The 27,513-nt window shown below is 32.7% G+C and overlaps 2 protein-coding genes across 3 annotated transcripts in view; both read right to left on the bottom strand.

The window, feature by feature from the left end:
* Positions 1-1,065: 1,065 nt before the first annotated feature.
* The window catches only part of LOC126707834 (aminopeptidase M1-like), a 29,759-nt gene continuing 3,311 nt past the window's right edge, over positions 1,066-27,513 (bottom strand). The window contains exons 1-19 of one of the 2 annotated variants that reach the window (XM_050407615.1): positions 8,012-8,389; positions 7,785-7,930; positions 7,240-7,342; positions 6,671-6,857; positions 6,494-6,587; positions 6,167-6,320; positions 5,939-6,043; positions 5,734-5,850; positions 5,515-5,628; positions 4,376-4,558; positions 3,940-4,222; positions 3,724-3,845; positions 3,548-3,645; positions 2,466-2,643; positions 2,272-2,386; positions 2,121-2,188; positions 1,932-2,006; positions 1,678-1,755; positions 1,066-1,508 (exon numbers count right to left, since the gene is read on the bottom strand). In XM_050407615.1, the coding sequence (XP_050263572.1) occupies positions 1,323-1,508; positions 1,678-1,755; positions 1,932-2,006; positions 2,121-2,188; positions 2,272-2,386; positions 2,466-2,643; positions 3,548-3,645; positions 3,724-3,845; positions 3,940-4,222; positions 4,376-4,558; positions 5,515-5,628; positions 5,734-5,850; positions 5,939-6,043; positions 6,167-6,320; positions 6,494-6,587; positions 6,671-6,857; positions 7,240-7,342; positions 7,785-7,930; positions 8,012-8,236 (2,631 nt within the window). In that variant the 5' untranslated portion in view covers positions 8,237-8,389 and the 3' untranslated portion in view covers positions 1,066-1,322. Of the gene's footprint in view, positions 1,509-1,677; positions 1,756-1,931; positions 2,007-2,120; positions 2,189-2,271; positions 2,387-2,465; positions 2,644-3,547; positions 3,646-3,723; positions 3,846-3,939; positions 4,223-4,375; positions 4,559-5,514; positions 5,629-5,733; positions 5,851-5,938; positions 6,044-6,166; positions 6,321-6,493; positions 6,588-6,670; positions 6,858-7,239; positions 7,343-7,784; positions 7,931-8,011; positions 8,390-27,513 lie in introns of those variants that run through there. The other variant, XM_050407616.1, reaches the window with a different exon arrangement.
* Positions 10,246-22,098, bottom strand: LOC126707759 (aminopeptidase M1-like). Its single transcript, XM_050407610.1, has 20 exons — positions 21,947-22,098; positions 19,940-20,602; positions 19,470-19,615; positions 16,567-16,669; positions 16,106-16,292; positions 15,930-16,023; positions 15,593-15,746; positions 15,372-15,476; positions 14,987-15,103; positions 14,796-14,912; positions 13,986-14,168; positions 13,543-13,825; positions 13,325-13,446; positions 13,149-13,246; positions 11,929-12,106; positions 11,730-11,844; positions 11,576-11,643; positions 11,400-11,474; positions 10,829-10,906; positions 10,246-10,612 (listed from the first exon to the last, which is right to left on the bottom strand). The coding sequence occupies exons 1-20, from the start codon at positions 21,965-21,967 to the stop codon at positions 10,472-10,474; spliced, it is 3,048 nt and encodes a 1,015-aa protein (XP_050263567.1). The 5' UTR covers positions 21,968-22,098; the 3' UTR covers positions 10,246-10,471.

The following is a 27,513-nucleotide window of genomic DNA, read 5'->3' as shown; positions in this document are numbered from 1 at the left end:
ATAACCCGCAATAGACACGTTTGACACGCCAATTTATTTGTGTCAACCCGAAATGACACACTTAACACAACCTGTTTAACTCGTATAACAAATAAATATTTATTTTATTTTAGATTTGTCAAATACCTTTTATATCCAACATATATTTTAAATTTAAAAAGAAAAGTAAGTAATTACAAAAATTTACAAGGGATATAATTGGAAATTGAAACTTTATAAGCTCTAGAACTACTAATACTTTTTTTTTTTTTTTTTTTTTTGGGCATAGAACTTACACAAATGAAATTGGATGAGCTTGTGGAAGATGTTATGAATTTGAACATCAACAAAGAATCTATGGATGATAATCATGGTCATAGTCAGAATTAGTCTATTGCTTGCTCAAATTCTTTCAATATTGATACTTAGCATTTGGCGAGTTCCAAGAATATTATATTTTTGTTGAACTGTATTATTTTTATTTTTGTTAAACTTTGTTATTTTGTATTTGGGTTGAAGTGTATGCATTTCTTTTAGAGTGTAAATAACTTATTTCTAGATGAATGTTATATTTTTGTTGAACTATATTATTTTGAATGTGGGTTGAAGACTTAAAGTGTATACACTGCTTTTTGGGATGTAAAAAAAATTATATCTAGATAGATGTTATATTTAATATTATGCAAGTTGAAATGAGTTGTATTATATTCGTGTCAACCCAACACGACTCGTTTATTAAGCATGTCAAATGGGTTAAGTCAAGTCAATCCGCCTTATTAACAGGTCGGGTTAGGGTTGAAGGATCCTGACACGATTATTAAATGGATCGGGTTAGGATTGAGCTATTTAGTCGAATACCCCTACTTCGACACGACACGAACCCGACACGCTAACCCGAATTGACACCCCTATTTGAATCATATATCTCCTTCAATAGTGATACTTTGTCAAAAAACTTAATAACTTTTAGTAGCATTGTATGTTGTCTCTTATAAGGATAACCGGAGTTCAAATTCTCTCTCCTATATTGTCTGTGTTGTTGTAACTTGTAACTATCAAACTATTTATAAAAATAAATAAATGAAATAATATGCAATTTGAACTTCTATGGAAGGGGGTAAAATAAATTCATCCATACAGCTGTCATACACGCAACATACAACAGGAAGAAAAAATGAAAAATAAAGGCAAAACCCTAATTAAGAACGGACTCCAGAAAATATTATTAAGAGTGCTGTTGCTCGGGAATCACTTGTTAGGGCATATTTGAATTTATGAAAACAAAGGAAATTTGATCCACTTGCTTTCTTGTAAAATGACAACAAGGCCAAATAAGGTGTTTCCTAGGACTTCCTGTGTGCCAACTCCTTCACGGCCTCGGCAAGATGTTTCTCATTTTGAACACTCTGAACCCAATTTGCATTGATGTGAATTCGTTCAATGCTCTGTTTCAAAGTTCTTGTAATAGAGGGCATACTGCGGCTTGCAAAATACTCCTCTATTTCCTTGGCCTTCTCGAATGACGCAAACTGGGGGAGTGGAAGAACCAAATGAGACAAAGGCTAAGCATTCGTAATAAATAATTAACTTCATTTGAATTTAAATTCAGCATAACATCTGTAATTGATTAAAAGGGCACAAACTTGATAATAGAGAACTAACTACAGAAGAGATCAGAGGAGGGAGTGAGAGACAAACCGGAGAGGCAATTGCACTGACGAAGCGAGTTATTAGAAATCCGGAACCCCAGGTTTTTGATATATGCTCCCAGTTATCCTGTATTTCAATCATATTTATAAGGGGAGAAAAAAATAAAAATACATCAGATAACAAGCAGCTCATGTATGCCTTCGACTTTTAACAACACTACTCCTAATTGTTTCAAGGACAATATATCATGCAAATATTATGCAAATCGCAATGTGCTTTTTACATTACTGATCGAGTATTACCTTCAGCCATGTCCAAGCTGTTTCACGTCCTTCCATACTTATAGCAAGTCCAAAAATAGCATCTTGGCTACGAACCTTAATCAAGTGGAAAATGAAGTCCACATCAGTGTCCAGTGTTCCATTTGACTACAAATTATCAACTCAAATGAAAATTTTTTTAACCTCCACAATTATATTAAACCAAGATACCTCAGAAGACAATAAAAAGTTTAGAACTTCAAGAATTATGTTGGGGTCTGGAGAAGATGCTAATGAACCTACAAGCACAATAAGATACATGGTTCTAATTCAGTAAAGAGAATCTGATGCTCAACATCTTAAATAATGATATGATAATTACTTAGGATGCGTGTTTTCTCCTGGCTTAAATCAGTTTCTTTGTACAATCTCAGAAGAGATTCAAAAGCCAATTTGTTTGAGTTGCTGACCCTCCGCATTACAGCCACATATGCTGCCTGCAATCAAACCCACAATATACATCAATAGCAATTGTAAATGGAGAAATACTAGTGGACCAATGCTTGTTTCACCAACCTTTCTTGTGTCAGGAGGGAGGAGTGGAGTGTTTTTGTCATCCAAGAATGCATGAAAACGCCTGCTTGCTTCATTTAGTGTCAGATCATGTCCAAACAAAGCAAGGGCATTCAAAACCTCTCCTCTCAACATTGCATCTAGATGGCTCTCACCTGTCTTAGGGTCCCAACCAAGCTTCCTGCAAAGAAATTCAAACATTAAAGAAAAAAAATCAATGGAGAAATAAATTAAAAAAGAAGCTAAAAGTTTTTGAGTGCTCATTAATTGGGTTAAAGACACACTGGGTTTCCATTAGCATGTAAGGTCCCATATAACTCTTTGATGGTCTTCAATTTCCATGTCAAAGACCTCTTCTCACTAACTTTTCTGACATCCTTGCAGCTTCTTTAGCAAGTATTATACAGATTATACTAGCAACTTCCAAGGTGACCACTAAGGTTCATTCAATATACTCAATAGTAAGCATGACAAATTTTTCCGGACTAAGTATATGTAAGATATCCTCAAAAACAAATATGAATATGAAAAAACAATTTGCCTATTAAATATTGCAAGAAAAATCTACATCCTAGATCTTGGGGCAAAACTTTGTAAAGTTATCCCTACAAAATTTATATATATATATAACTTTTGTACATTTATCTCTACAAAACTTGACAGTAAAACAAAGTAAACCTTAATCGATTGCTATTTTTTTCTTTGGGTCTTTTTCTTCTTCCTTAAAGCTGTTTATATCCACATTTATAAATGTTAATATTTTCTGAGACATTAATAGATATCTCTAGACGCAATCAAGCATTAACTCCACCTGTTTATTTGCTAATGGCAGCTTTATTTAAGAAAGAAATTTAAATCAGAAAATGTCTCACACACACACACACACATATAAAAAGCTTGGAATATGAGGGCTGCCTCTTTGTGCACTACAGTACCTCAAATTACCTAATGGCTAATACTTATAGTCAATATCTCATTGGACTCTAAAAGGTCATGCTAAAAAAGCAGTCGACAGCACAACCCCACAGACTTATAGACAAGGACCACCATAAGAATTTCAATTATTTGTATGTAAAAATACTTACTCAGCAGAACACTGGAAAAGGCTAATGAAAAATTGTTTAACGTAATCCACTAAATCAGGGGTTGCATCAGCTGCAATTCTTACAATTTTATAACTTATCTGTGAACAAAGACACCAGAATTAGGATTAAGAGCATAACTGAAATAAACATAGATGAGGTAAGATGGTGAACATTACACTAATCAAATTAGACAGCACGGTATATTCAACTTCCTCCCGGTAAGCACCCATCAAGGTTAGCAATGAGGTCAAAGACTGCTGGCGAGCCATACAAAGGGCAAATGAATCATCCAGAATGCCTGTTAAAGGAAGTTGTTGTTGTTAAGTGCTCTTTTCTAGCATCAACGGAAAAAAAGAAAAAAAGCAAGTACGATTACAAAATAGCCAATTTACCAAATCTGTCTGTTGCAGATAAGTAATTGTTCTCTATTGCATATCTAAGTCTTGCTGCAAGGTCCTCATCATATTTCACCCTATAGAAACCAGCCTGATCAACATTAAGTTTTATCCAAGCAGATGCTGAATTGCTTTTATCACTCAGGAATTCTTTGATATTAAGAGTTTCAGATTTTGTCTGCAGTAGAAAATTCTTGCGCGCATCATATGAGCCACAGCATAATGTTATAGGGACAATCCATTGCCCATCCCCATGGGAACCACTTGACAAAAATTGCGACTGCCATTAAAACAAACATTTGTGACAATTTAGAAACTTCTAAAACATATTATTAAGCGAAACTCATTACAAATTGAAACAACTGAATACACAACTAAGTTAAAGTTGTTATTTCAAGACAAAAATGGCCGAGAGAGAGAAAACACAAGAAACCTGCTTAAACACCAATGTCTGATCTTTGATTTCCACAGAGACAACTGGGTATCCCTTTTGCTTTGTCCACGAATTCATTAGTTTGTTCACAGGCTCACCAGATCCCTCCTCAAGAGCAGCCCATAAGTCTTCTGTCTTGGCATTTGAGCAAGCATGTTTTTTTATATATGAAGCAAGTGACCTCTGATTACATACACAAATCAGAAAAAAAAAGGGGGGGAAGAAGCATAAATGGTCAATTAAAACTACAAAAAAATTGGTAATGCAAGAAAAAAGATAATTAACTGACAAGTACATCACAAATATTTTTCATCTCAAATGAGCAGGCCATAGTATACTTCTTAATTTCAATACAGAATCAACCACCTAATCACAATTACTATCAGATATAAAAAAACCATATTTGTATATTTTCCTTACAAGCCACCTGAAATCAAAAGGTACAAGGAGATACTTTCTCGTTCTCTACAAAGAATTGATCGCTTGTTAGAAAGGCATTGACATTAACTGACCATATGATGGATGTTAATAATGCTGATCGCACAAACTCAGATCCAACAACCAGCATACTCTATTGAAGTACGACTTAATCTAATAATTCTTTCAAATAAAATTTGAAAAATTAATCCCATGAATTGCAGAAGGTGATTGGTTGACACCAATGAAAATGAAAAGGCACAAGCCTCAACAGCACTCAATTCAATAATACCTGGTAGCTACTCTAGCAGGGGTTATGTCACCAGATATCAGGTAGATATGCTTTCTAATTATCTCTAATCTAGATGACCATCACAACTTCATTTCAATATAACTAGAATGAAATACTTTTTAAATTATTAATTACATAGTATTCATCACATTATTGGTTATCTCCAAAACCTCTTTCAAAAAATAAATTTTATAATTCCACATTACCATCAAACCATTTTCTAAAAGAAAAATCTCTTAACCTCTTCTGAAGTCGCAATAAGAAGATTTAATTGCCTATTTTTCTATGTCTGAAAGCTTATAAGGCTTTCTATAAAATAAATTTCAAGAGAATTTTGGTTAATGGAGGGAAAAAAAACAAGTTTCTTCAATCATAAGAAATATTTTACTTGTACAAGACACATATAAAAGTGATAAACCTAATGACCAACCTGAAAGCATTCAGCACCAAGATAGCTTTGCAGCATCCGGATAACAGATGCACCTTTTCTATAACTTATGGCATCAAAAATTTCATCGATCTCACTAGCATGATTTATCTCCACCTAAAAAAACAGAGCACTTAAATTAAGATATGCTCATAAATTTACTAATACTAATTCCTTAAAATAGATCATACTGAGACAAAAACATAGCCCATGCACAGTTACCTCAATGGGGTGTGACTCTGCAAGCCCATCAAGCCTCAGACCCTCTGTGGATTCATCAAGAAACTGAGTCCATATTTTCCATTCTGGAAACAAGCTATCAGTTGCTAAATAGCTAACCTGAACACATACAAATAATTGACATAATTTACAAGCATATTTTGCACCTATGTATAAGATTACATGGACATATGACCAATGAATATACCCATGTTGCGAACCCCTCATTCAGCCATAAATGAGTCCACCATTCCATTGTTACAAGATTGCCAAACCACTGGTGTGCCAATTCATGGGCTACGACAGTTGCAACCTTCATAGTATCCAAAAGAAATGATTACAAGTTTTGTGGGGGTGTTATTATATCAATAGCTCCATATTACATTTGCCAAACTAAATACAAACAAAAAGAGCAACATTCACAATTGCACATTACCCTCTGCTTATTGGCAGCTGCAGAATGCCGTTCGTCGTAGAGCAAAGCTGTTTCCCGGTATGTAACTAAACCATAATTCTCCATGGCCCCAGCAGCAAAATCAGGGATTGCAATCATATCCAATTTGGGAAGAGAGTAAGGCACTGCAAAGTATCTGTAGAAAGTATCATGGTTAATCTGAATTCCTGATAAGTGCCAAAATGCAACAACTTAAGGGATCACTAGCACCCACAATCCAGTGTCCAATTATATGTATTTCTCAGCTATATAATTGCAATTCTCTGACAAGCAATTGTTAATTTAGCAGTAATTCACAGAAAATCTTACTCTTTGTATAATCCAAGTGTCTTCACAGCAACATCCAACGCAAATTTCCCTTGATCTGCCTTACCTACCTGACAATATACTCGAACTTTGATCCCTATATGGAGATGTAAGATTACAATGTCAACAAAAAATGCTGTAATCTCACAAGACGCAATGAAAATAGCAGATGAAGTGTACCATCAGATGTGTGATCTTCCACATAATCAAACAATCCAACAACAACTGCCACCAAATATGTAGACATTATTGGTGATTCTTGATATGAAACTGTCTTCAGATGCCCATCCACTTTTTCTTCAATGATTGGCATGTTGGAAAGAGCTATTAGTTCAGATGGCACATCCAGTGTGATTTTGAATGTAGCCTACAACACCCAATGCCACAAAAGAAGGGCCAAATAAGCTTTTATTTGTGTTCATTTGAAACATAATCAGGCAGATCTACTTTCAATCAAAGAATTCTTTAGCCACAAAATCAAATCACTAGCTCCATTCTTTTTTATTGACCCAATGGGTCTTAAACCCATGGACTCACCCGCCACCTAGCTCTTACAGGGGGAGGAGATGTCAATTGAGCTAGACCAACGCCATCTTATTTATTTATTTTTTACTAGGTCCAAAACACTATCTTAATGAGAGGAAAAAACTTCATATTTCAGCAAAAGATGCAACAGAAGTACAAAATCTTAATAAACCAAGGGAGAGGGAGAGGGAGAGGGAGAGGGGGAGAGAGAGAGATTCTGACACCTTGCAGGCAGGTTCATCCCAACATGGAAAGCATCGCCTAGCATCAGCTGGTTCAAACTGCGTAACTGCCATATTCTTTTTCTCACCATTATGCTCATATGTACTACGAAGCAGAAGAAGAACTCAATTAAATAGATGTAACTAATAAAAAGAAGAAGCAACTAGAAACTTCAAATATTGTATAGTACATGTTTCTAAACAAAAGAAAGAAAAAAATAAAAAAAAAATTGTATAGTAGATTAAGAAAAATTCCATGGACATGGACCCAATGAAATCTCCTCCCCCATAAGGTAAACGGTGGATGGTGAAGTCATAGATTCAATCCTATAATAGATACACACATATGTAGGATATTATCTTTAAATTTTGTAACAATTTTTATGGTTCGAAAATCCAAACTTGAAAATTGGAATGATTCAATAATTCTAGGTAGTACTGAGCTGAGCTGAATGCAAAAAAAGAAATGAAAACGATGTAATTGAATTGAGAAATAAGAGTGGGAGGAATTAGATACATGTTTGTTTGTATAAAGCTTATTATTATACCTTCTATAGAAGCCCTTCATTTTATCGTTCAAAGTTCCTTGAAAAGCGATATTGAGAACTCCGATTCCAAGGGGAAGCGGGTGAGGGAATTCCAGAACCAAAATCTCATCCGCTTCAACCAATTCAATTTTTGAAGGCTCCAAAACCTAAACGAATAAACATGAATAATATCATCTCAAATCAATCTGAAGATGAAAAGAAAGGTCAAAGATGATGATGATGATTACCTTAGAAGAAGAAGAAGAAGAAGAAGAGTCGAAGGAAAGGGAGGCAGAATGGACGGAGAGATCGGCGGCATTGAGGACGATGAAGGTGGTATCGGCGACGATGTGGAGGTGGATGGCGACGGAGCCGGCGAAGTTGCAGGCGGTGAGGTCTGGTTTGAGGCGTATGTCGTAGCGTTTCGGAACAGCGAATTTGGGGAGGCGAGACTGCCCTTTGAACTGCTCCATAGATTTTGAGATTCTCTTCTCTGTTAAACCAAAACCAAAAGCAAAGATAGAGATTTTGGATGAGGACACAAGTCACACAACGCAACCAATGCTCTCTCTCTCAGTCTTTACGCAACCGGTGGATCTTTGTTTCTATCCTCCTCTTCTGTTAGGTGCAATATATTAGATAAACTTCCGTCCTTGCAAGGTTTTATTATAAACTTATAATATTTATTAAAAAAAAAAAATCATAAACTTATAATAATAATATATTATTAGATTTATCACACGCGTTATGTTTGTGCAATGAGATTTTTTTTGTTTTTGTTTATGAGTTTAATGTAATTTTTTAATTTGAATTTGTCTATTGTTAGAGAATTTAAAAATGAGTAAATGGTATGTGTTAGTTTTTAGAAAAAAAAAAAAGTTAAAAAAAAAACTACCCACATCATCTAAAACAAACAAACAAATCACAATTGAACACTAAATGTCTTATTCAACTATAAAAAACTTTACCAATTAAACTAGCTGGAATCTACTATATTGTACTTTCTCAACTACATATAATGTGAATTGATAACTTTATAACATTCTATGAAGCGTGAATTATATGAAAGATGTTGTAAAAAATTTTGGTTATGAGTTGAAAATTATGATATTAAACCAAAAAATGAAAAGATACTCTATATTTATTCTGATAAACATTACCAAATAAATAATTATTATAATAATAACAAAATAAATAAATTGTATTGGTATAATAATTATTAAATATAAGATAATAACACCTAAATAAAAAACTATTATCTTGTAACAATAACCAAATAAAGGCTCATGTTGGTGTAGTGCATTTAATGTGGAGGTGACAACAACTTCGTTAGGAAGTTTCCTCCAAGCCTCATTCAGGCTAGTTACTGTTACAGTGTTACCTTACTTGGTTCGATACATTCAGCTCAACCCATAAACTATTTAGCTTCCTTGGCTAATCCATCTCCAAGTTCCTTCTTCGGACTAACTACCTTCTCAGACTCTTCCCCTTGGTTTATATGGGCTTGTGTAGCTCGTAGACTCTTCCCCTTGGTTTATATGGGCTTGTGTAGCTCGTTTAGACCTTTAGTTGGGCCCATTTAAAGTCCAGCTAAGGCCCAATTTACTGTATGTCCCTTTGGTCCTCACACACAATATCGCTAAAATATAATTAGGAATTTGTTTATTATGTTGTTGATGTGAAACTAACAAATCATTTCACTTTGTAAAGTTTTTACTTAGTAAATGATATTGTTTAAATGTTATATTTACGATTAAAAATTTAAATGAAAACATTCATAAGATGTATTATTTAAAAGATCTCGTTGTTTGATTAATATTAATTTAAAAATTGCTTAAATGATTTCTTGTACTAAAAGATTTGGACAAAATAATTAAGTTAACTCATTCATTTATTTACTAATAGATTTTACAATTGAAATGGATTGGATGGATCAAATTGGACTGAAGTGGATTGAATGGACTGAGATGGAATAAGATGCTACATTGATGTGACTCAACAGGAGTATAAAAGATGCTACATAGACATGACCAAAAAAAAAGAAAAAAAGAAGAAGAAGATCAATTTAACACTAACATCAAAGTCTGAGGATGAGATTTTAAAAACACTAGATGACACTGCTAAAAAAAAAAAAAAAACCACTAGATGACAATGGATTAGAGAGGACCGAAACCCATTATCACTTTGTTTACTCTTTTTTTTTTTAGGAGAAAGATAGTGCATGTCATTTAAGGGAGGCCGCTAAAATCAGCTTGTAGTACTGGAAAAAAATACACCTGGTTTCGGGTGTATATTTCCTCACACTCACCGTTGGTGGGACCCACTAGCTATGGGACCCACTCAGTTGTGAGTGGGAGGAAGGTTACACTTGAAACAGGGTATACTTCATTGTAGTGCAGAGATAATATTTTTAGTCTTTTACAAAAAATAAATTGAAGAAAGAGAAAATAAACAAAAACACATTCACACAAACAAAAGAAAGAACCCTCCAAAAGATATGATATTTATATACAAACAATATATATTTATATATATGTATATATATGTTTGATTCATTATTATCACTCTTGTTCGGCAAATTTACACTATGAAAAGTTGTGAAATTTATAGTCCACTTGCTTTCTTCTTGAGTCTTGACAACAAAGGCCAAATAAAAGTGTCTCCTAGTGCTTCCTGTGTACCAACTCCTTCACAGCCTTAGCAAGATGTTATTCATTCTGAACACTCTGAACCCAATTTGCATTTATGTGAACTTGCTCAATGCTCTGCTTCAAGGTTCTAGCAATCTTGGGCTCAGCACGATTTGCAAAAAACTCCTCTATTTCGTTGGCCTTCTCAAATGAAGCAAACTAGGGGATAGATAGAACAGAACATTTAAAAAGAAAAAAAATGATAAGCAATAACAATAACAAAGTGTAACTGAATTTAACTATACATTTGTTTTTTTTTTCTTTTTTTTACTAAACTTAACTTCTATGCATATGTAATTGAGATACAAAGGACAAAAGCTGATACTTGTGGAACTAACAACTGAAAAAAGAGAAAGGAGGAAGGGAGAGACAAACCGGGGAGACAATTGAGTTGACAAAGTGAGTAATTAGATATCCAGAACTCCAGGTTTTTGAAATATGCTCCCAGTTATCCTGCATTTCAATCACATGTAAAGTAGAAAAAATGCATTAGACAACAAAGTGGAATGTACTCGTGATGAACATGGGAATAGAATAATAGGGGATCAGTGCCAAAGTAAATCAAAACAAAGTACCCTTTCATTCATGTATACATAAAGAATTTAGCAACAATAAGCTAGAGAAACAATCGTTTAAGACTAGCATCATGGAATTTCTGACCAAGATTAACTAAAACACTACTTTAATTTAAAAAAGCAGTTTCGATATAGATGTGGCTTCATTTCTCAGCACATCAACCCAAATGATTAATTTACACCTCTAGCATTTCTCAGCTTTCCTTTTTATCAGCAATAAGTACATGAGATGCACAACGACGCATGTTCTTCCCACAGGAAAGAAGATGAGTGCCCTGTCCCCTGTATATGCTTATCAAATCTTAGAAACGGCCTCTCAATTCTTCACATCGATGTGCTTTTTGCATTTTACATTACTATTGGAGTATTACCTTCAGCCATGCCCAAGCTGTTTCACGTCCTTCCCTACTAACAGCCAGGCCAAGAACAGCATCTTGAGTACGAACCTAGATCAAATGGGAAATAAAGCCAGCATCAATATCCCAAGCTCCATCAGACAATATTTATCAACTAGCACGGAAAAACATTTTAACCTTCCCAATTATACCTCAGAAGACAACAAAAAGTTGAGAGCTTCAAGAATTATGCTGGGATCTGGAGAAGATGTTAATGAACCTACAAGCACAAAAAGAGACATGTATCCAACATACTAGAGAGATTCAAATAATTTTGCAACATTTCAAACAATGATATGTTATTACTTAGGACGCGTGTTTTCTCCTGGTTCAAATCAGTCTCTCTGTAAACTCTCAAAAGAGATTCAAAACCAAATCTATTTGAGCTGCTGACTCTCCGCATTACAGCCACATATGCTGCCTGCAACCACAGCCCATTAGAAAACTTGATAGGTATTGTAGATGGGTAAATACTAGTAATTGACCAATGCTTTTTTTTACCAACCTTTCTTATGTCAGGATGGAGGAGTGGTGTATTTCTGTCGTCCAAGAATGCATGAAAACGCCTACTTGCTTCTTTTAGTGTCGGATCATATCCAAACACAGCAAGGGCAGTCCAAACCTCTCCTCTTAACATTGCATCTAGATGGCTCTCACCTTTCTTAGGCTCCCAACCAAGCTTCCTGCAAAGGAATTCAAAAATTGAACAAAATAAATGGAAGAATGAAAATAAAAGAGAAGCTAATCTTGCCCAATACACACACACACACACAAATAATATTTCGATAGTTACAGCAATGTGGGAGGGAGATTTGAATCTTAGTTCTCCTCATAAAGGAGAGCAAATAATGCTACTGAGCAATATAGCTCTTGGACTTGCTCGAAGTTTTTAAGGGCTAATTATTTGTGTTAGTGATACAATCATACAAACTGGGTTTTCATTAGCATGTAAGGTCTCATATAAGTCGTTGGTTGTCTGCAACCATCAAGTCAGAGATCTCTTCCCCTTAAAGCTTTCTCTAACATCCTACATGCTTCCTTAGAAAGTTTTATTCATATTATGCAACTTCAAACCTGATGTCTAAGGTTTATTCAATATAATTATTAGTATATATGACGATTTTAATCTTGACAAATCATATATAAAATATCTCCAAATAAAAGAAATAAATATTCATATAAGTCAAATAATGCAAGAAATATCTGTATCCTAGATCCTGAGGTAAAACTTTATGAGTCGATCACAACAAAACTTGAATGAGGAATTGCAACGATCCTTAAGTGACTTTTTGTTCTTCCTTAACAGCACACCTTTTACATTCTGAGACATTTACAGTTGTCTCTTAGATTTAAAGAAAAAAATACCTCTGTCTGCTATTTATTTGGTATTTGCAGCCCTATTTAAATACGAAAAAGATTGACTTAATTCAGAAAATGTCAGATATTTAAATATTATTGATAGTAGCATATCAATCACCCATTAATAATCTAATTATTCAGTATAAAAGAAATGATACACTCATGCTATAAATCTGTGGAAATGTATTTTCAGACATTCTAGTACCTCAATAGTTAACATCGTAGGGGGCTTTCTCAATCAAATAGAGTAAAATCAACTTCAAAGATATCAATTATATCGAAAAAACAGTAGACAGAGCAACCAGAATGACTTATAAACAAGGACCACCAAAGGGATTTCAATTATTTGTATGTAGGACAACTTACATTGCTGAACGCAGGAAAAGGGTAATAAAAAATTGTTTAACGCATTCCAGCAACTCGGGGTTTGCATCAGCTGCAATTCTTTCAACTTTATAACTTATCTGTGAATAGAGGGATTAGAATTAGGACTAACAGCACAACTGAAATCTACTAAGTCTTAAACAAGAGGTGAACGTTACATTGATTAAATTAGACAGCACAGTATATTCAAGTTCCCCACTATAAGCACCCATCAAGGTAAGCAATGAATTCAAAGGCTGCTGGCAAGCCATACAAAGGGCAAATGAATCATCCAGGATTCCTGTTAAAAAAAAAGGGTGTGTTAAGTGCTCTATTCTACCATAAACACATACTATCATAAGATAAGAGCAGGTATGAGTACAAATATCAAAATTACCAAATCTGTCTGTTGCAGATAAGTATTTGTTCTCTATTGCATATCGGAGTTTAGCTGCAAGGTCCTCATCATATTTAACCCTATAGAAGCCAGTCTGATTGACATTAAGTTTTACCCAAGAAGATGCTAATTTGCTCCCGTCACTCGGGAGATCTTTCATATCAAGAGTTTCAGACTTTGTTTGCAGTAGAAAATTCTTGTGCACATCATATGAGCCACGGCATAATGTTATTGGAACAATCCACTGCCCATCCCCAATAGAACCACTTGCCAAAAATTGTGACTGCCATTATTATATTGATTTGTCAGAACTCAGTAAATTCTCAAAATATTATTAAGCGACACTGATTACAAAATGAAACGACATGGTATGCATCAGGGTTAAGAACTTAAGATATGTTATTTCAGGAAAAAACAAGTGAAAGAGACCAGACACAAGAAACCTGCTCAAACACCAATTTCCGATCTTTGACCTTGACAGAGACAATTGGGTACCCCTTTTGCTTTGTCCATGAATTCATTAGTTGGTTCACAGGCTCACCGGATCCCTCCTCAAGCGCAGCCCATAAATCTTCTGCTTTTGCATTTGAGCAAGCAAATTTTTTTATATATGAAGCAAGTGACCTCTGATTTACAGATGCGAGAAAAAAAGATAATTAACTGATATACAATTACATAAGAAATATTTTACAAATGAGCAAAAATTGACTAGCTGAGCTTCTTAATCCAATGGAAAAATTAGAACAATTATCTCATATATTGCCAAAGATGATTGGTTGACGAAGATGGACCATAAAAGAATGAACAGTAACTGCAATCACTTAAGTAATAAATGGCAGCCTAGAAAGAATCTGGAAGCTAATCAAGCTGAAGGATATGTTACCAGATATCAAGTAGATAAACTTTCTAATAGTATTTCTTATCTAGATGAGTATCACCATTGTTACTATATATAAAAGAAATGAGCACTTTTCAAAATAGTAGTTATATAGTTTTCATCACGATAATGGTTTATTCCTAAACCTGTTTCATACTATCCTACAATTTTTTACCAAAACCACTGTAATCTCATCAGAACTTGCAACTAGAAAGTTACTATTGCTCTATCTTTCTCAAAGACAAAATTTCTGAAGGGTTTCCATGACATAAATTTCATGTGAATTTGGGATGGAGGGAAAAGAGTTTCTTGGTTAACAAGAAATATTTGTACTTGGGACATGAAACATATACCAAAAGAAAATCCAACAACCAACCTGGAAGCATTCGGCACCAAGATAGCTTTGCAGCATCTGGATAACAGATGCACATTTTTTGTCACTCATTGTGTCAAAAAAGATTTCATCAATCTCTCTAGCATGATTTATCTCCACCTAAAAAATTATGCTTATGTAAAAATATACTCTAAAAAGTAACATTACTAATTTCTTAAAAAGCGCAGAATTACCTCAATGGGATGGGACTCTGCAAGCCCATCCAGCCTAAGTCCTTCTGTATAGTCATTAAGAAACTGAGTCCACACTTCCCATTCTGGGAACAAGTGATTAGCTGCTAAATAACTGACCTGAACATATTCAAATAACCGATATAAATTTAAAAGCATGCAGTGTAATAAGGAATAATATATAGAGACATGACCCATGCTGGGTGTAAATAACAGATCCATTTACGGAGAGCTTGGGCTACGTTCCACCAAAAATAGTTATGTTAGTTTATTTTAATAATAAAGCCAGGCTCAAGCCAACCTTTGAGGCTTGATATATAAACAAACCATATTGAAATTTTAATAAACAGCTCAGTTTGGATCTGTTGCAATCCAATGCAATATATACCCATGTTGCGAACCCCTTATTCAGCCACAAATGAGTCCACCATTCCATCGTTACAAGATTTCCAAACCACTGATGTGCTAGTTCGTGGGCTACGGCAATCACAACCTAGAGAAAAATAATAATTAAACACTTTGTGTAGTGCTATTAAAAAAATAGCTCCATACTATATTAGGCAAACGAAATTCTAACAAAAAGAGCAGCATTCACAACATGCATATTACCCTCTGCTTATTAGCAGCTGCAGAATGCTGGTTGTCATAGATCAAATTTGTTTCACAGAATGTAACCAAACCATAATTTTCCATGGCCCCAAAAGCAAAATCAGGAATCGCAACCATATCCAATTTGGGAAGAAAGTAAGGCACAGCAAAGTATCTGCAGAAATTATCGTGGTTAATTGGAATTTCAAATAACACAACACAAGCACCAAAATGTAACAACTTGAAGGATTGCCAATATCCATAATCCAGCGTCCACTTAAAATGCATTATTTTGCTAAAGACTTGTATACTGTGTCTTGTGATCAATAGTTTGGTGATGATTCACAGTAAAACTTACTCTTTGTACAATTCAAGTGTCCTAACAGCAACATCCAATGCGAAATTCCCTTGATTTACTTTGCCAACCTGACAGTATACTCGAACTTTAATTCCTGTAAAGTGATGTAAGATTACACTATCAAGAACAAGGATCATAATACACAAGAAACAATGAACATAGTGTATTTTTTTTACCATCAGATGTAAGATGTTCGACATAATCAAAATAACCAACTACAATTGCCACCAAATATGTAGACATGATGGGTGATTCTTGATATGAAACTGTCTTCAGATCCCCATCCACTTTTTCTTCAATAACTGGCATGTTGGAAAGAGCTACTAATTGTGATGGCACATCCAATGTAATTTTGAACATCGACTGCAATGCCAAATAAGAAGGGCCTAATAAGCTTTTGTTTGCATTCTTTTGAAACATAATGAAGCAAATCTACTTCTGATCCAAAAATAATTTAGTCTCAATAATCAAAACACTAGCTTCATGAGAGGTACGCTAGCTTCTAAAATGCAGTCGGTTATTTTCTCAAAAAAAGAAAAAAAAGAAAAAGGTGCAGTCGGTTATAAAATTTGATTTTAGCAAAAGAAGCAAAGAAGCACAAGATCTTAAATTAACAAAGAGAGAGAGATTGTAGCACCTTGCAAGCAGGTTCATCCCAACATGGAAAGCATCGCCTAGCATCAGCTGGTTCAAACTGTGTAACTGCCATATTCTTCTTCTCACCATTGTGCTCATATGTACTAGAAAGCAAAATAACAACTTAAATATATACACATTACTAGTAAAATTCTCATTTAGCAGAGAACAGAAGACATTTAGCTCCATTTATAAGTAAATAGTGAAGATTGAACTCATTGCTAGGTTTAGCAGCCACGTCATCCACTTACTTCCAACTCTCTCTCTCTCTCTCTTAAGTCTCTCTCTCTTTTAACTTTGTTTCTTTTTATTAATTTTCTTAACTAATTGTTACACATTCTCAAACCTTTTCCCTTCCCTTTTACCCTGTCATCTTCCCACTACTAACTGCCTTAACATCTCTCTTCTTCTATCTCTTTATCTTCCTTTATTTTTGGCTCTTTTTATTCTCATCTTCTTATTATAAATTTCCAATTCTCTCTCACATTTGGTGCATAGTTTTCTCACACACAAAATATTGTTTCTCTCTCTCTCTCTCAAATTTTTTTTTTTTTCATTTTTTGGTGGTCTTTATCTCCTATTATGTGACTCCTGTGGATTTGTTGTGCTAGAGAAATCATGGTCCACTCCCAATCCTTTGTGATCATGGTTTAGTGTATCAGAAGGTTTTTTTTTTTTTTTTTTTTTTTTTTTTTTTTTTTGTATTTATCATTAATATTTGTTTGCAGCTCATTTGCATCAAGCCACATCATAGAATTCTTGTTTGTGATTTCAGCCAATTTGATGTAGATATGGGAGTAAGGAATAAGTATACCACTAATGCTTGGGAAGCCTAAGTATACCACTATTAATTGTCAATTACAATTGTCGTTTATTTTATCATTGTTATGTGTTGAACTGAAGTAATGAACCTATATACTTGGCCTAAATAGAACATGACCATGCCAAATTTTGAGATGCATATCCTTTTGAGTTATCAAATATACCTAGACCATATAAGTTTCTAAGTTTTCATTATTTTTTCTTTGGTTGAGATAATGAGTTCCTTTCCAAATTATTATTGATAATTGTGGATTGAAAAGTTTCATAATTATTTTCCTTCTTTTATACATTTATTTTTAATTTTTTACATCCTATAATGTGGTTGATGTGGTATGGTTAGCTTCATATTACACTATAAAAAAGTCCAAGTATATTTTCAGTTATTGAATAATTAACATTCTATTGTAGGTTATTGAATTATTTCAGTCTCATATGATCAACGTAAGCTGTTTTCAAAGCTTACTTTAAGTTGATGAATTTTTATGTTTTTTAGAACTTTACTTTAGATTGATGTGAGTTAGTTTTGTATTTTTATGATGGTATTTTTTTTCTTTGATTTAATAGATGCCATCTTATTACATTATAAAGATAGTATAAAAATATATCATTATTATATTATATAGCATGACTCGAATAATTTTTTGTTGTTGTTGTTGTTGTTGAGAAACTATGATTTGAATAATTTGATGTTTATTACCATATCTTATATATTTACTCTTTTTTTTCTTATCTTATTTTTTTATAAATTTGTTTCTCTCTTGATTTTTTATTCTTTCTTGCAACTCTACTTTAGGTTGATGAATTATTGTATTTTTTATAACTTTATTTTGGGTTAATACGTTTTAGTGTTATATTTTTGATTGTTCCATCACAATTAATCTATCTCCCTCTTATAGTTTTAGTTTGATTTTTGTTTGAGTTACTTAGTTATTTTGTAAATGAGAATTTGAATTTATATAGAAATAAAAATAAAAAGTCTTGGCTATGCATTTGAATGTGTCTATCAATTATTTGAGTAATATTAAGTTCAATTTTTTTATGACTTTTTATTATTATAATAGTCTTCTTTAAGAGAATGAGGAATTTGAACGATTTATTCAAAACTTAAAAAGTTTAATTGCACAAGAAAAAAAATTGGAAAAAAATAGTGCACTATAGCATAATTTCAAATAATATGGATCATCTCATAAAGGAATAATATCAATCAATCGCAACCCAAAATAGTAAAATGATATATTGGAAGAGTTAGAAAGATGAAATGATTTTAGAAATTGTTTAATTTTTAGGGAAAACAAAATTATCTTCAACAAAATTTAGAAAAAAATTATATTTTATATCATAATTATAAAATAATTATCTATTCCCACGCATCGCGTGGGTCTGCGACTAGTGTGAATAATAGTCCATCAATGGGGTTAGCATGTTATTTTTTTTTATTGAAAGAATTACACTCCTATCCCTTAAGGTTTGAGAGAATGACACTTTATCCCAAACTTAAAGGAAAAAAAACACTCCTTTCTCTTGACATTTGAAAAAGTTAACACTACCACATTTTGTTTATATTAGTAATGAAATATTCTTAACTTCTATAGGAATCTCTTTACAAATGTTTAATCATGGTTAATAAAAAAATGATTGACAGATTTAGAATAAAAATGCAAAATTTATCAAGTATCAAAACACTTGCAATGGTGAATCTCCATAACCCATTGAAAAAAGAAAAAATAATAATAAGCAAAGTTCATACTTAATACTTTTTAAATAAATTTTAATTAAAAATTTAAAACAATGAATTTTAATTCTAAAATGGAAGATAATTTTTGAAAACAAAAGGCAGGATACCACACAACATTTTAAACAATTTTAATTTAACAAAATTTGGTCAATCGGATGTTAAGATAGGAAAGTGTTTTTTCTCTTCAAGTTTGGGGTGGAATGTCATTTCCCCAAACCTCAAGGGACGGGAGTGTAATTACCCATCTTTTATTTTATACTTAAAAATTGACACACACACCCTAATAGTGAGAGTTATGTAATAAAATTTTTTGTATTATCGTAACAAGCATCACTCGAGTATTGTACCTTGTATAGAAGCCCTTCATTTTGTCGTTCAAAGTTCCTTTAAAAGTGATGGTGAGAAGTCCGAGCCCAATGGGAAGTGTGTCAGCAAAGTCCAAAACCAAAATCTCATCCTCCTCAACCACATCAACATATAAAGGCTTCAACACCTGCCCAAGTCCAAAAATTTATTCATTTAGCGTTTTATTTTTAAACGGCATGGCATTTGGTTTGGCATGATAAATGCAAATTCAATAAGTCAGTCTCGCATTTAGATAATAAAAAGGTTGACTATTTCTTTGATCAGCTTAATAAGCTAGAGCTCAACAACATCAACAACATCAATAAAGCAAACAAAGCACTAAACTAAAGTTTAACAAGACATTTTTAGAAAGTTTATATGTATGTTAAAGCAGTTATATTAGTTTAAACTAACTTTTAAAGTAAAAGTAGGTAGGGTGATAGAAAGATAAGATAGGTTTAATAATCGTAACCTGGTTAGAATTAGAAGAGTTTGCAGTAGCTGGGTGATGAGTGAAAGATAAAGAGGCGGTATCAATGGAGAGTTCAGCCACATTGAGGACGATGAAGCTAGTATCTACCACGATGTTGAGCTCGATAGCCACGGACCCAGTAAACTTGCATGTGCTCAGGTTTGGTTTTAGCCATATGTCGTAGCGTTTCGGGATAGCAAATTTTGGAAGCCGAGGTTGCCCTTTTAATTGCTCCATCATTTTTTTGTGAGATTCAAATTTTGCCTTTGCATCCTCCTCCTCCTTTTTCCTTTTTGCATCCTCCTCCTCTTTTTTCTTTTTTGCATCCTCCTCCTTTTTCCTTTTTTCATCCTCTTTTTTCTTTTTTGCATCCTCCTCTTTTTGTCTTTTTGCTTCCTCCTCCTGTTTTTTCCTTCTTGCATCTTCCTCCTCTCTTCTCCTTCTTGCATCTTCCTCCTCCTCTATTTTCCTTCTTGCATCTTCCTCCTCTCTTCTCCTTCTTGCATCCTCCTCCTCTTTTTTCTTTTTTGCATCCTCCTCCTCCTTTTTCCTTTTTGCATCCTCCTCTTTTTGTCTTTTTGCATCCTCCTCCTCTCTTCTCCTTCTTGCATTCTCCTCCTCCTGTCTTCTCCTTCTTGCATTTTCCTGCTCCCTTTCCTCGTCCTATTACAAAAGTTCACAGTAAGGCATCAATGGAGCAAAATGCATGGGAACTAAGGGAATATATTAAGGAACTTTATTTGACATCTAGCAAGTGTGGAAATGCGACTAGCTCACTCTCAAGTGTTGGTAGTGATTAAATGCTTGGAAGTATTTGATATGTTCAACTAGTGACCTTAAATTTTTTTTTTTGGGGGGGGGGGGGGGGTTATAGAGGATTTGTATTTGCAACCTAAAAATTATCACATAAGTGAAAACTGAAATATATATATATATATATTTATATGTATATATGTATATATGATGTATGTATGTATAAGTTATTTGGAATTTTTATTATTAATTTTTGTTTTTGTTTTAAGAACCAGTGATTTGGAATTTGTTAAAAGAGAATTTGAGTTTTGTTAATATTATTGGGAGGGCCATGGGTTGAGGAATGAGCTAGCTAAGAATTTTATTTCGTTTTTGATGGTTTTTTTTTTAATCAAAATTATTATAATTAATATTTTGATAGATTGATTTTGTTGGGTTTTCCTTTTATTGGACTAGTTGAAAATTTTGAGGGCCAATTTAAATTTTGAAAAAGCAAATCTAAAATTTGAGTGGGGTGATGAAATTTTTATTTAATTTGTAATTTGATTTGCGTTTTAAACTCTCCCCTCCCCAATAGTGGACATGACTTTGTATTGTGATAAAGCCGAGCTTTTTTGTAATAGATTGGTTGTTTCTAATTAATATTATAAGCATGTTTAACCAAAAAGAACATGACTTCATATAGATTAGAATGAACGGAAAAAAAAAAAAAACATAAGTTGAATCTCACTAGTCTATTGAATATCTATAGCCAAACTTTTTAAAGTTTTGACAATGATGCTATTTATTGTTGTTGTAAAATCAATATAATTAATCTATGTACAATTACATTATATATTAAATTCACATCTTTATCCACGCTATATCCTAGATGGTTTTTCTTTTTTGGATAAATAGCAACCTAGCTAGATGGTCAAATGCTGTTGACAATTTAAATAGGATGAGGAACTATGCAAAAGATTTCAATAATACGGTATTTTTGGATTGGTTAGGAGATAATCTATCTATTATTACTCATATGTTAGCTTTTAGACTTTAGATATGGAAAAACTTAAGGTTAGAAACTAAAGTCTAAGAAAGTTAGGTGATTGGCAAGAGGCTTTTTAGTTTAGTTGGCATATTTTCATGCATGAAGTGCTTGAGAGTTTAGGAGAAAAATGGTTTAGAAAAAAGAAAAGTAATGTGATACATAGTTAAAAAAAGGTTTGTTCATACTGTTGAATTGATAACAAGAAATATGAATATATTTCATACCGAAGATTGTGATTGTCCCATGACGATGGCACTGCTAACTCTACGATATATAACACTTCTGGGAAATTTTAGAAATACCCAATTAGAGAAAATAATAAAGTCAGATGTTATGAACCAATTTCAGAGCTTTCGCAGCCTCTAACAAGGATTGCTTTATTATTTTTAGGTTACGTTTGTAAGGACAAACAGAGCTTCTTAAATATAGGAGCAGATGAGTGAATGAAGAAGAGATTGAAGCTTAAGCTTGATATGGAATGAAGAAAGCAATCTATTCTTTTCTTTTCTTTTCTTTCTTCTCATTCTTTTCGAAATTCCAATTTTCATCTTCAAGAAATTTATTTTGTATTTTGCTTCCTTTCTCTAGCATTCCTTATTATAATTTTATATTTTTATATACTGGTATCTGTAGATCAATTTTCTTCTCCTCCTCTCTATTATAAAAAATTATTAAAGAATCAGTTTACTTTGAAAAATGGCAACGAAACTGGTTTGAAACATTCTGATTCTCACTCAGATGCAAAGTGTTGGATGAAACTGAACTTGTAGCTCACGTGAGGGAATGGGAATAATGGAATTTGGAATTTGGAAGAAATCGAGGTTTTGCATAATTTTTTTACTGAGTGCGTATACTACTATTACTAAAAGCAATTTAGTTTGGACAAAATTTAGTTACAAAATTGGTTGTAAATTTAGGCTACAACCTTATATAATATCTTTTTATTTAATTTGAATTTTTATAAATCCACCCCGTTGGATTATATCTTTTTCTTATATTCTCGTACTTGTAAAATTTATAGAAAATTAAAGATCAATAACTATGTCATCAATAAATTGTCTAAATTGCAAGTTTTTATATTTTAAAATTATGCATAAAATATAAGTTTATAGATCATATAGTAAATAATATCTAAATAACACAAAAGTTGACATGTGTATTAATAGTGTAAATAATATGCAATTCAACAATTAGATTTTCAAAATATGCAGTAATGTTTATTTTATTAAGGAAGGTTATAGACTTATGCTACAACCAATTTTGTAGCTAAACTTTGTCTATTCAGTTGTATATCACATGAATTTTTTTTTTTTTTTGAGAAACAAACACATATACACACAAGGGAGAGAGAAAACAAAATATAGCTATGTTAGAATAGGTGCCCTCAAAAATCAATATTATACATTTTTATTTGAAATAAATTACATTTTCACATACATGATTATTATGAGTATTTTCATTATTTAAATGTGGCATGTAATGTCACCTATGTTAAAAAAAAAAAAAAAAAAATCATTTTTATGGTTTGGGAACAAAAAACAGGGAATAATGCTTTTTCATAAATTATTTAATTGTTCTAAGTGTGAATATTTATCAGGGACAGACCCAATGGGGCCTAAGGCCACCCCTAATGCAAAATTTTTTTTTATTATATTTTTTTAGTAGGTAAATTGGGTATTAAAATCAAGTTTAGGGTCTTTGGGCCTCTCCAAGAAAATATCAACCTAGGCCCCAGCCCAACAAGGAAAGATACACCATTTAAAAAAAAAATAAAAATAAAAATAAAAGAGAGAGATGAGAGAGACTGAGAGATTAGCATGCATCAACCACAACCACCACCATTGGCCACTGACCCACCGACCACGCCGTCGGCCTCACCATTCCGATCTACCCAATTTCAAGTATTTAAAACCTAATACTGATATGATTTTTCTCTGATTCTGTTTCTCCGCACCATACGTTTGTAGTTTGTGCGATATGTGATTGTGGTGTTTGTGTTTTTTTGCCGAGGATGATTGTGAATTGAATATATGAATAATTGATTAGTGAACGTGTGAATGTGTTTGTGAATCTGTCTCTCACTCTCAGAGACTGAAAATTATATAACTTTGCTATGAGTAAAGTTATATTATTTTTATATACAAAGATTAGGGGCTGTAAAAAATAACACACACACATATATATATATATATATATATATAATAATGTTCATTTGTTTGACTGCAACAACAGGAACATGCACATTGCACAAAAAGACCAACAGAGGGTAGTGATTCAGGAAAAAACAATCTGATAGTTAGGAAAAGTGTGTTACTAGCGCATTATAAATTCATAATGTTGTTTTTTCGTGTCTATGTTTGTCGTTTTATGGATTTTGTAATGTCGTTTGCTTGGCTTTTGGATTAGGTCCATTTAGGATTTAACAAGTTTGGGTATTGCGGGTTAATTTTGTCTTTTGAAATATGGATGTTTTTAATGTGTTTTTGATATTATCAGCAGTATCGGTATTAGGTATGGAAGTGTGAGTTTAGAATGCTCAAAAATTTTCATATTCATAATGTCAGTAGAGGGTAAGTAAGGGTGTGTTTGGGGCGTGGGTGAGTAACAAAGATAAAAAAGACAATTAATTAATATATTAAACATGTCACAAATTTTTTTTTTCCTTATATTTCTGGCCACCTTAACTTGAAATCCTGGGTCCATCCTTGATATTAATTGAATATCACCACTAGAGCTTACGCTTGCGTAATGTAAGCTCATTGAGGTAGTAACTTTAAGCAAACAAGTGGGTATAATGTAATAAGTACATACATTGAACTAGATTTGATCAAGAACATCTTATGGAGTGATCATTGTTAGTTAAAAGGTTGTTTTATCATAATCATATCATTTTAGATTCCTAACCAATTGCAGCACTAGTTAATGGGGTGAATCACCCAAATCTTGAATCAACTAGTAGATCATCAACACAAGGGCCCAATTCATTCTCCAGAAGAGTTGGGAGCTGTGGTAGCTAGCGCGCAACCCATTTCTTATTGTCTTCAAACATGAGAGGTTTGTGTATATTTATTTATTATGCACATAACTTTGACAATGTCAATTGGTGATACTATTTCCAAGGCTATATACAAACATGCTGGTTTATATGTGTAACGAGTAAAATATGTAAATGCTCAATAATGAATCTACCAGTTTCTAAATAAGGTAGTATATTTAGTTAATTTTCATATTGGAGTTAGACTCAAGACAAAATTGGCCAATGACTTTTTTCAAAAGTATTTTTGAAAGATATTTTGGAGTCCAATAGAATTATGAAATTAAGGGTTGCATAAGTTAGGGACATGACTGTAATATTAATCCAGTCCTAGTGGCTTATGGCGAATATAGTGTGGTGGGAGGACAAATATATAAAATTGTAAGTAACGGGACCTCATATGTAATTCTCTAATCTTCAAGGGTCAATTGCAATGTGTTGATGGACATTATTGCAATTTGTAGAAGTCCAAATATTTTCTTGATATGATTGAGAATATTGAGGAATAATTTTTGGAAGAGTTTTAAGCTAAGTCAATATTTAGTTGGTCCCATAAGAATTTAGTGTTAGTTACCCATGTTGGTGGAGTTAAACTTGTCACATTAAACCAAAGTTTAGGCTGCTACTTGCTCAATTGCTAAATAAATAAACAAAATATTTTTCCCGAGTTAAATCCAAGCTATTGTTTAAATGGTTTAATTCATTTACAACCTTAACAACAATATGACTTAAACTTACAAAAATTTGGTGAAAAAAATATTTTTTGTATTCGATAACTTGAAGTTGATTGTATTGATTTGGAATATCACATCACCTATATTCCTTGAACACCTAATAACTTTCCTTTGTTTTGTTATTCATTTTATTTTCTTCTTTATGCCTTTGAAGATACTAATGGCAATATATGCGTGATTGCCAAGCACTTGAGCTTTGAACGATCAAGGAATTAATGACTCATTATAATATTATATGCACCTCTAGCAGTTACATGCTTCTCTATTTATTTGGATGAAAATATGATGTGGAAAGATTTTAATGGAGGGTATTTATAGGAAACACCATGTATTCTTCCAATTTTTCCCCCTTTTGTCTTAAGTATTCTCTAGTAAGAGAGATTAAAATGTACAAAACGCCAAGAATGCCCAATATTGTCTATCTATTTCATGCTATTAGGTACCCAAAATATAGGTGACTTGTTACTTCATCATCTTCTTCTTCTTGTTTGTTTGTTTGTTTGTTTTTTTTTTTTTTTTTTGGAAAAGGGTTACTCCACATCAATACAACAAGTGATTAATTGCAAAAATATAACATAAACTCAAAAAGTCTGGTAAAAAAAAATTGTATTAGGTAACTTAATTTTATTGGTTTGGAGTATTATGTTACCTCTACTCTTGAGGTACCTAGTGATTTTCCTATGTTTCATTATTCCTTTAATTTCTTCCTTATGCCTTTGAAGATACTTAGCCATGAAAAAACCATATGAGTTCAAGATCGATGCAAATATGTAGTGTTTTATTTTTTGGCGCCCATGGTAGTAAAGTTTCCGTTGGATAGATAATAAAAGGGTTAATTATACTTTTTGAATTTGAAATTTGGCATAGGTTTGATTTTAGCCCCTCAAATTAAAAATGTCCCAATTTGGTCATTGAAATTTTGAAAAGGAAGCAATTTGGTCCCTCCATTTGTTTTATAAATTTTTATATTTACATGTCCAACTACCATTAATCCAAGAACACCATTTTTAAGGGACCAAATTGAACCGTATATAACAAATATCATGTACCAGAATCAAATCGACCCGTAGATAGAGGGACATAATTTTTTTTTTGTTTGAAACTTCATGGATTAAATTAATCTGAATTTTTTAAATTTGAAGGATCAAAATTGAACATATCCTAAATATCATGGACCAAAAGTATAAGGTAGAAGAACTCATATACTCACCATGTGATTAAATTTCATTACTCTTTACTGTAAAATATCATAAATATAATATACAATGGGTTAGTTATTTAAAACAAGAATAAAATTTTCTATTTAGTAAAAAAAATTGAAAAAAAAAAAAATCAAATTAACAGTGACGTCAAAGTCTAATTAGTGAGATTTTAAAAACACTAGATGACAATGGATTAGAGAGGGCCGAAGCCCATTATAACTTTGTTTAATCTAGGAAACATACACTAACACCAAAAATGCTATGAGGAAGAAAGAGAAAATAAACAAAAACACTTTCACACAAACAAAAGGGAGACCAAAAATAGAAAGAACCAACTCCAGAAGATAATAATATTAATGTACAAACGGTATATATATACACACATACATGTATGTATGTATGTATGTATATATCTGATTTATTATTATCATACTTGTTCAGCAAATTTACATTATGACAAGTTGTAATAATTTAGTCTGATCCAAAAATAATTTAGTCTCAATAATCAAAACACTAGCTCCATGAGAGGTAAGCTAGCTTCTAAAATGCTGCATTAAGTGCAGTCGGTTATTTTCTGAAAAAAAAAGAAAAAGAAAAAGGTGCAGTCGGTTTTAAAATTTGATTTTAGCAAAAGAAGCAAAGAATTACAAGATCTTAAATTAACCAAGAGAGAGAGAGATTTTGCACCTTGCAAGCAGGTTCATCCCAACATGGAAAGCATCGCCTAGCATCAGCTGGTTCAAGCTGTGTAACTGCCATATTCTTCTTCTCACTATTGTGCTCATATGTACTTGAAATCAAAATAACAACTTAAATATATA

This window comes from Quercus robur, chromosome 2, assembly GCF_932294415.1.
Source record: "Quercus robur chromosome 2, dhQueRobu3.1, whole genome shotgun sequence".
NCBI lineage: Eukaryota > Viridiplantae > Streptophyta > Magnoliopsida > Fagales > Fagaceae > Quercus > Quercus robur.
Note: the sequence above shows the minus strand (reverse complement) of the source record. Positions and strands in the feature narration are given on the sequence as shown.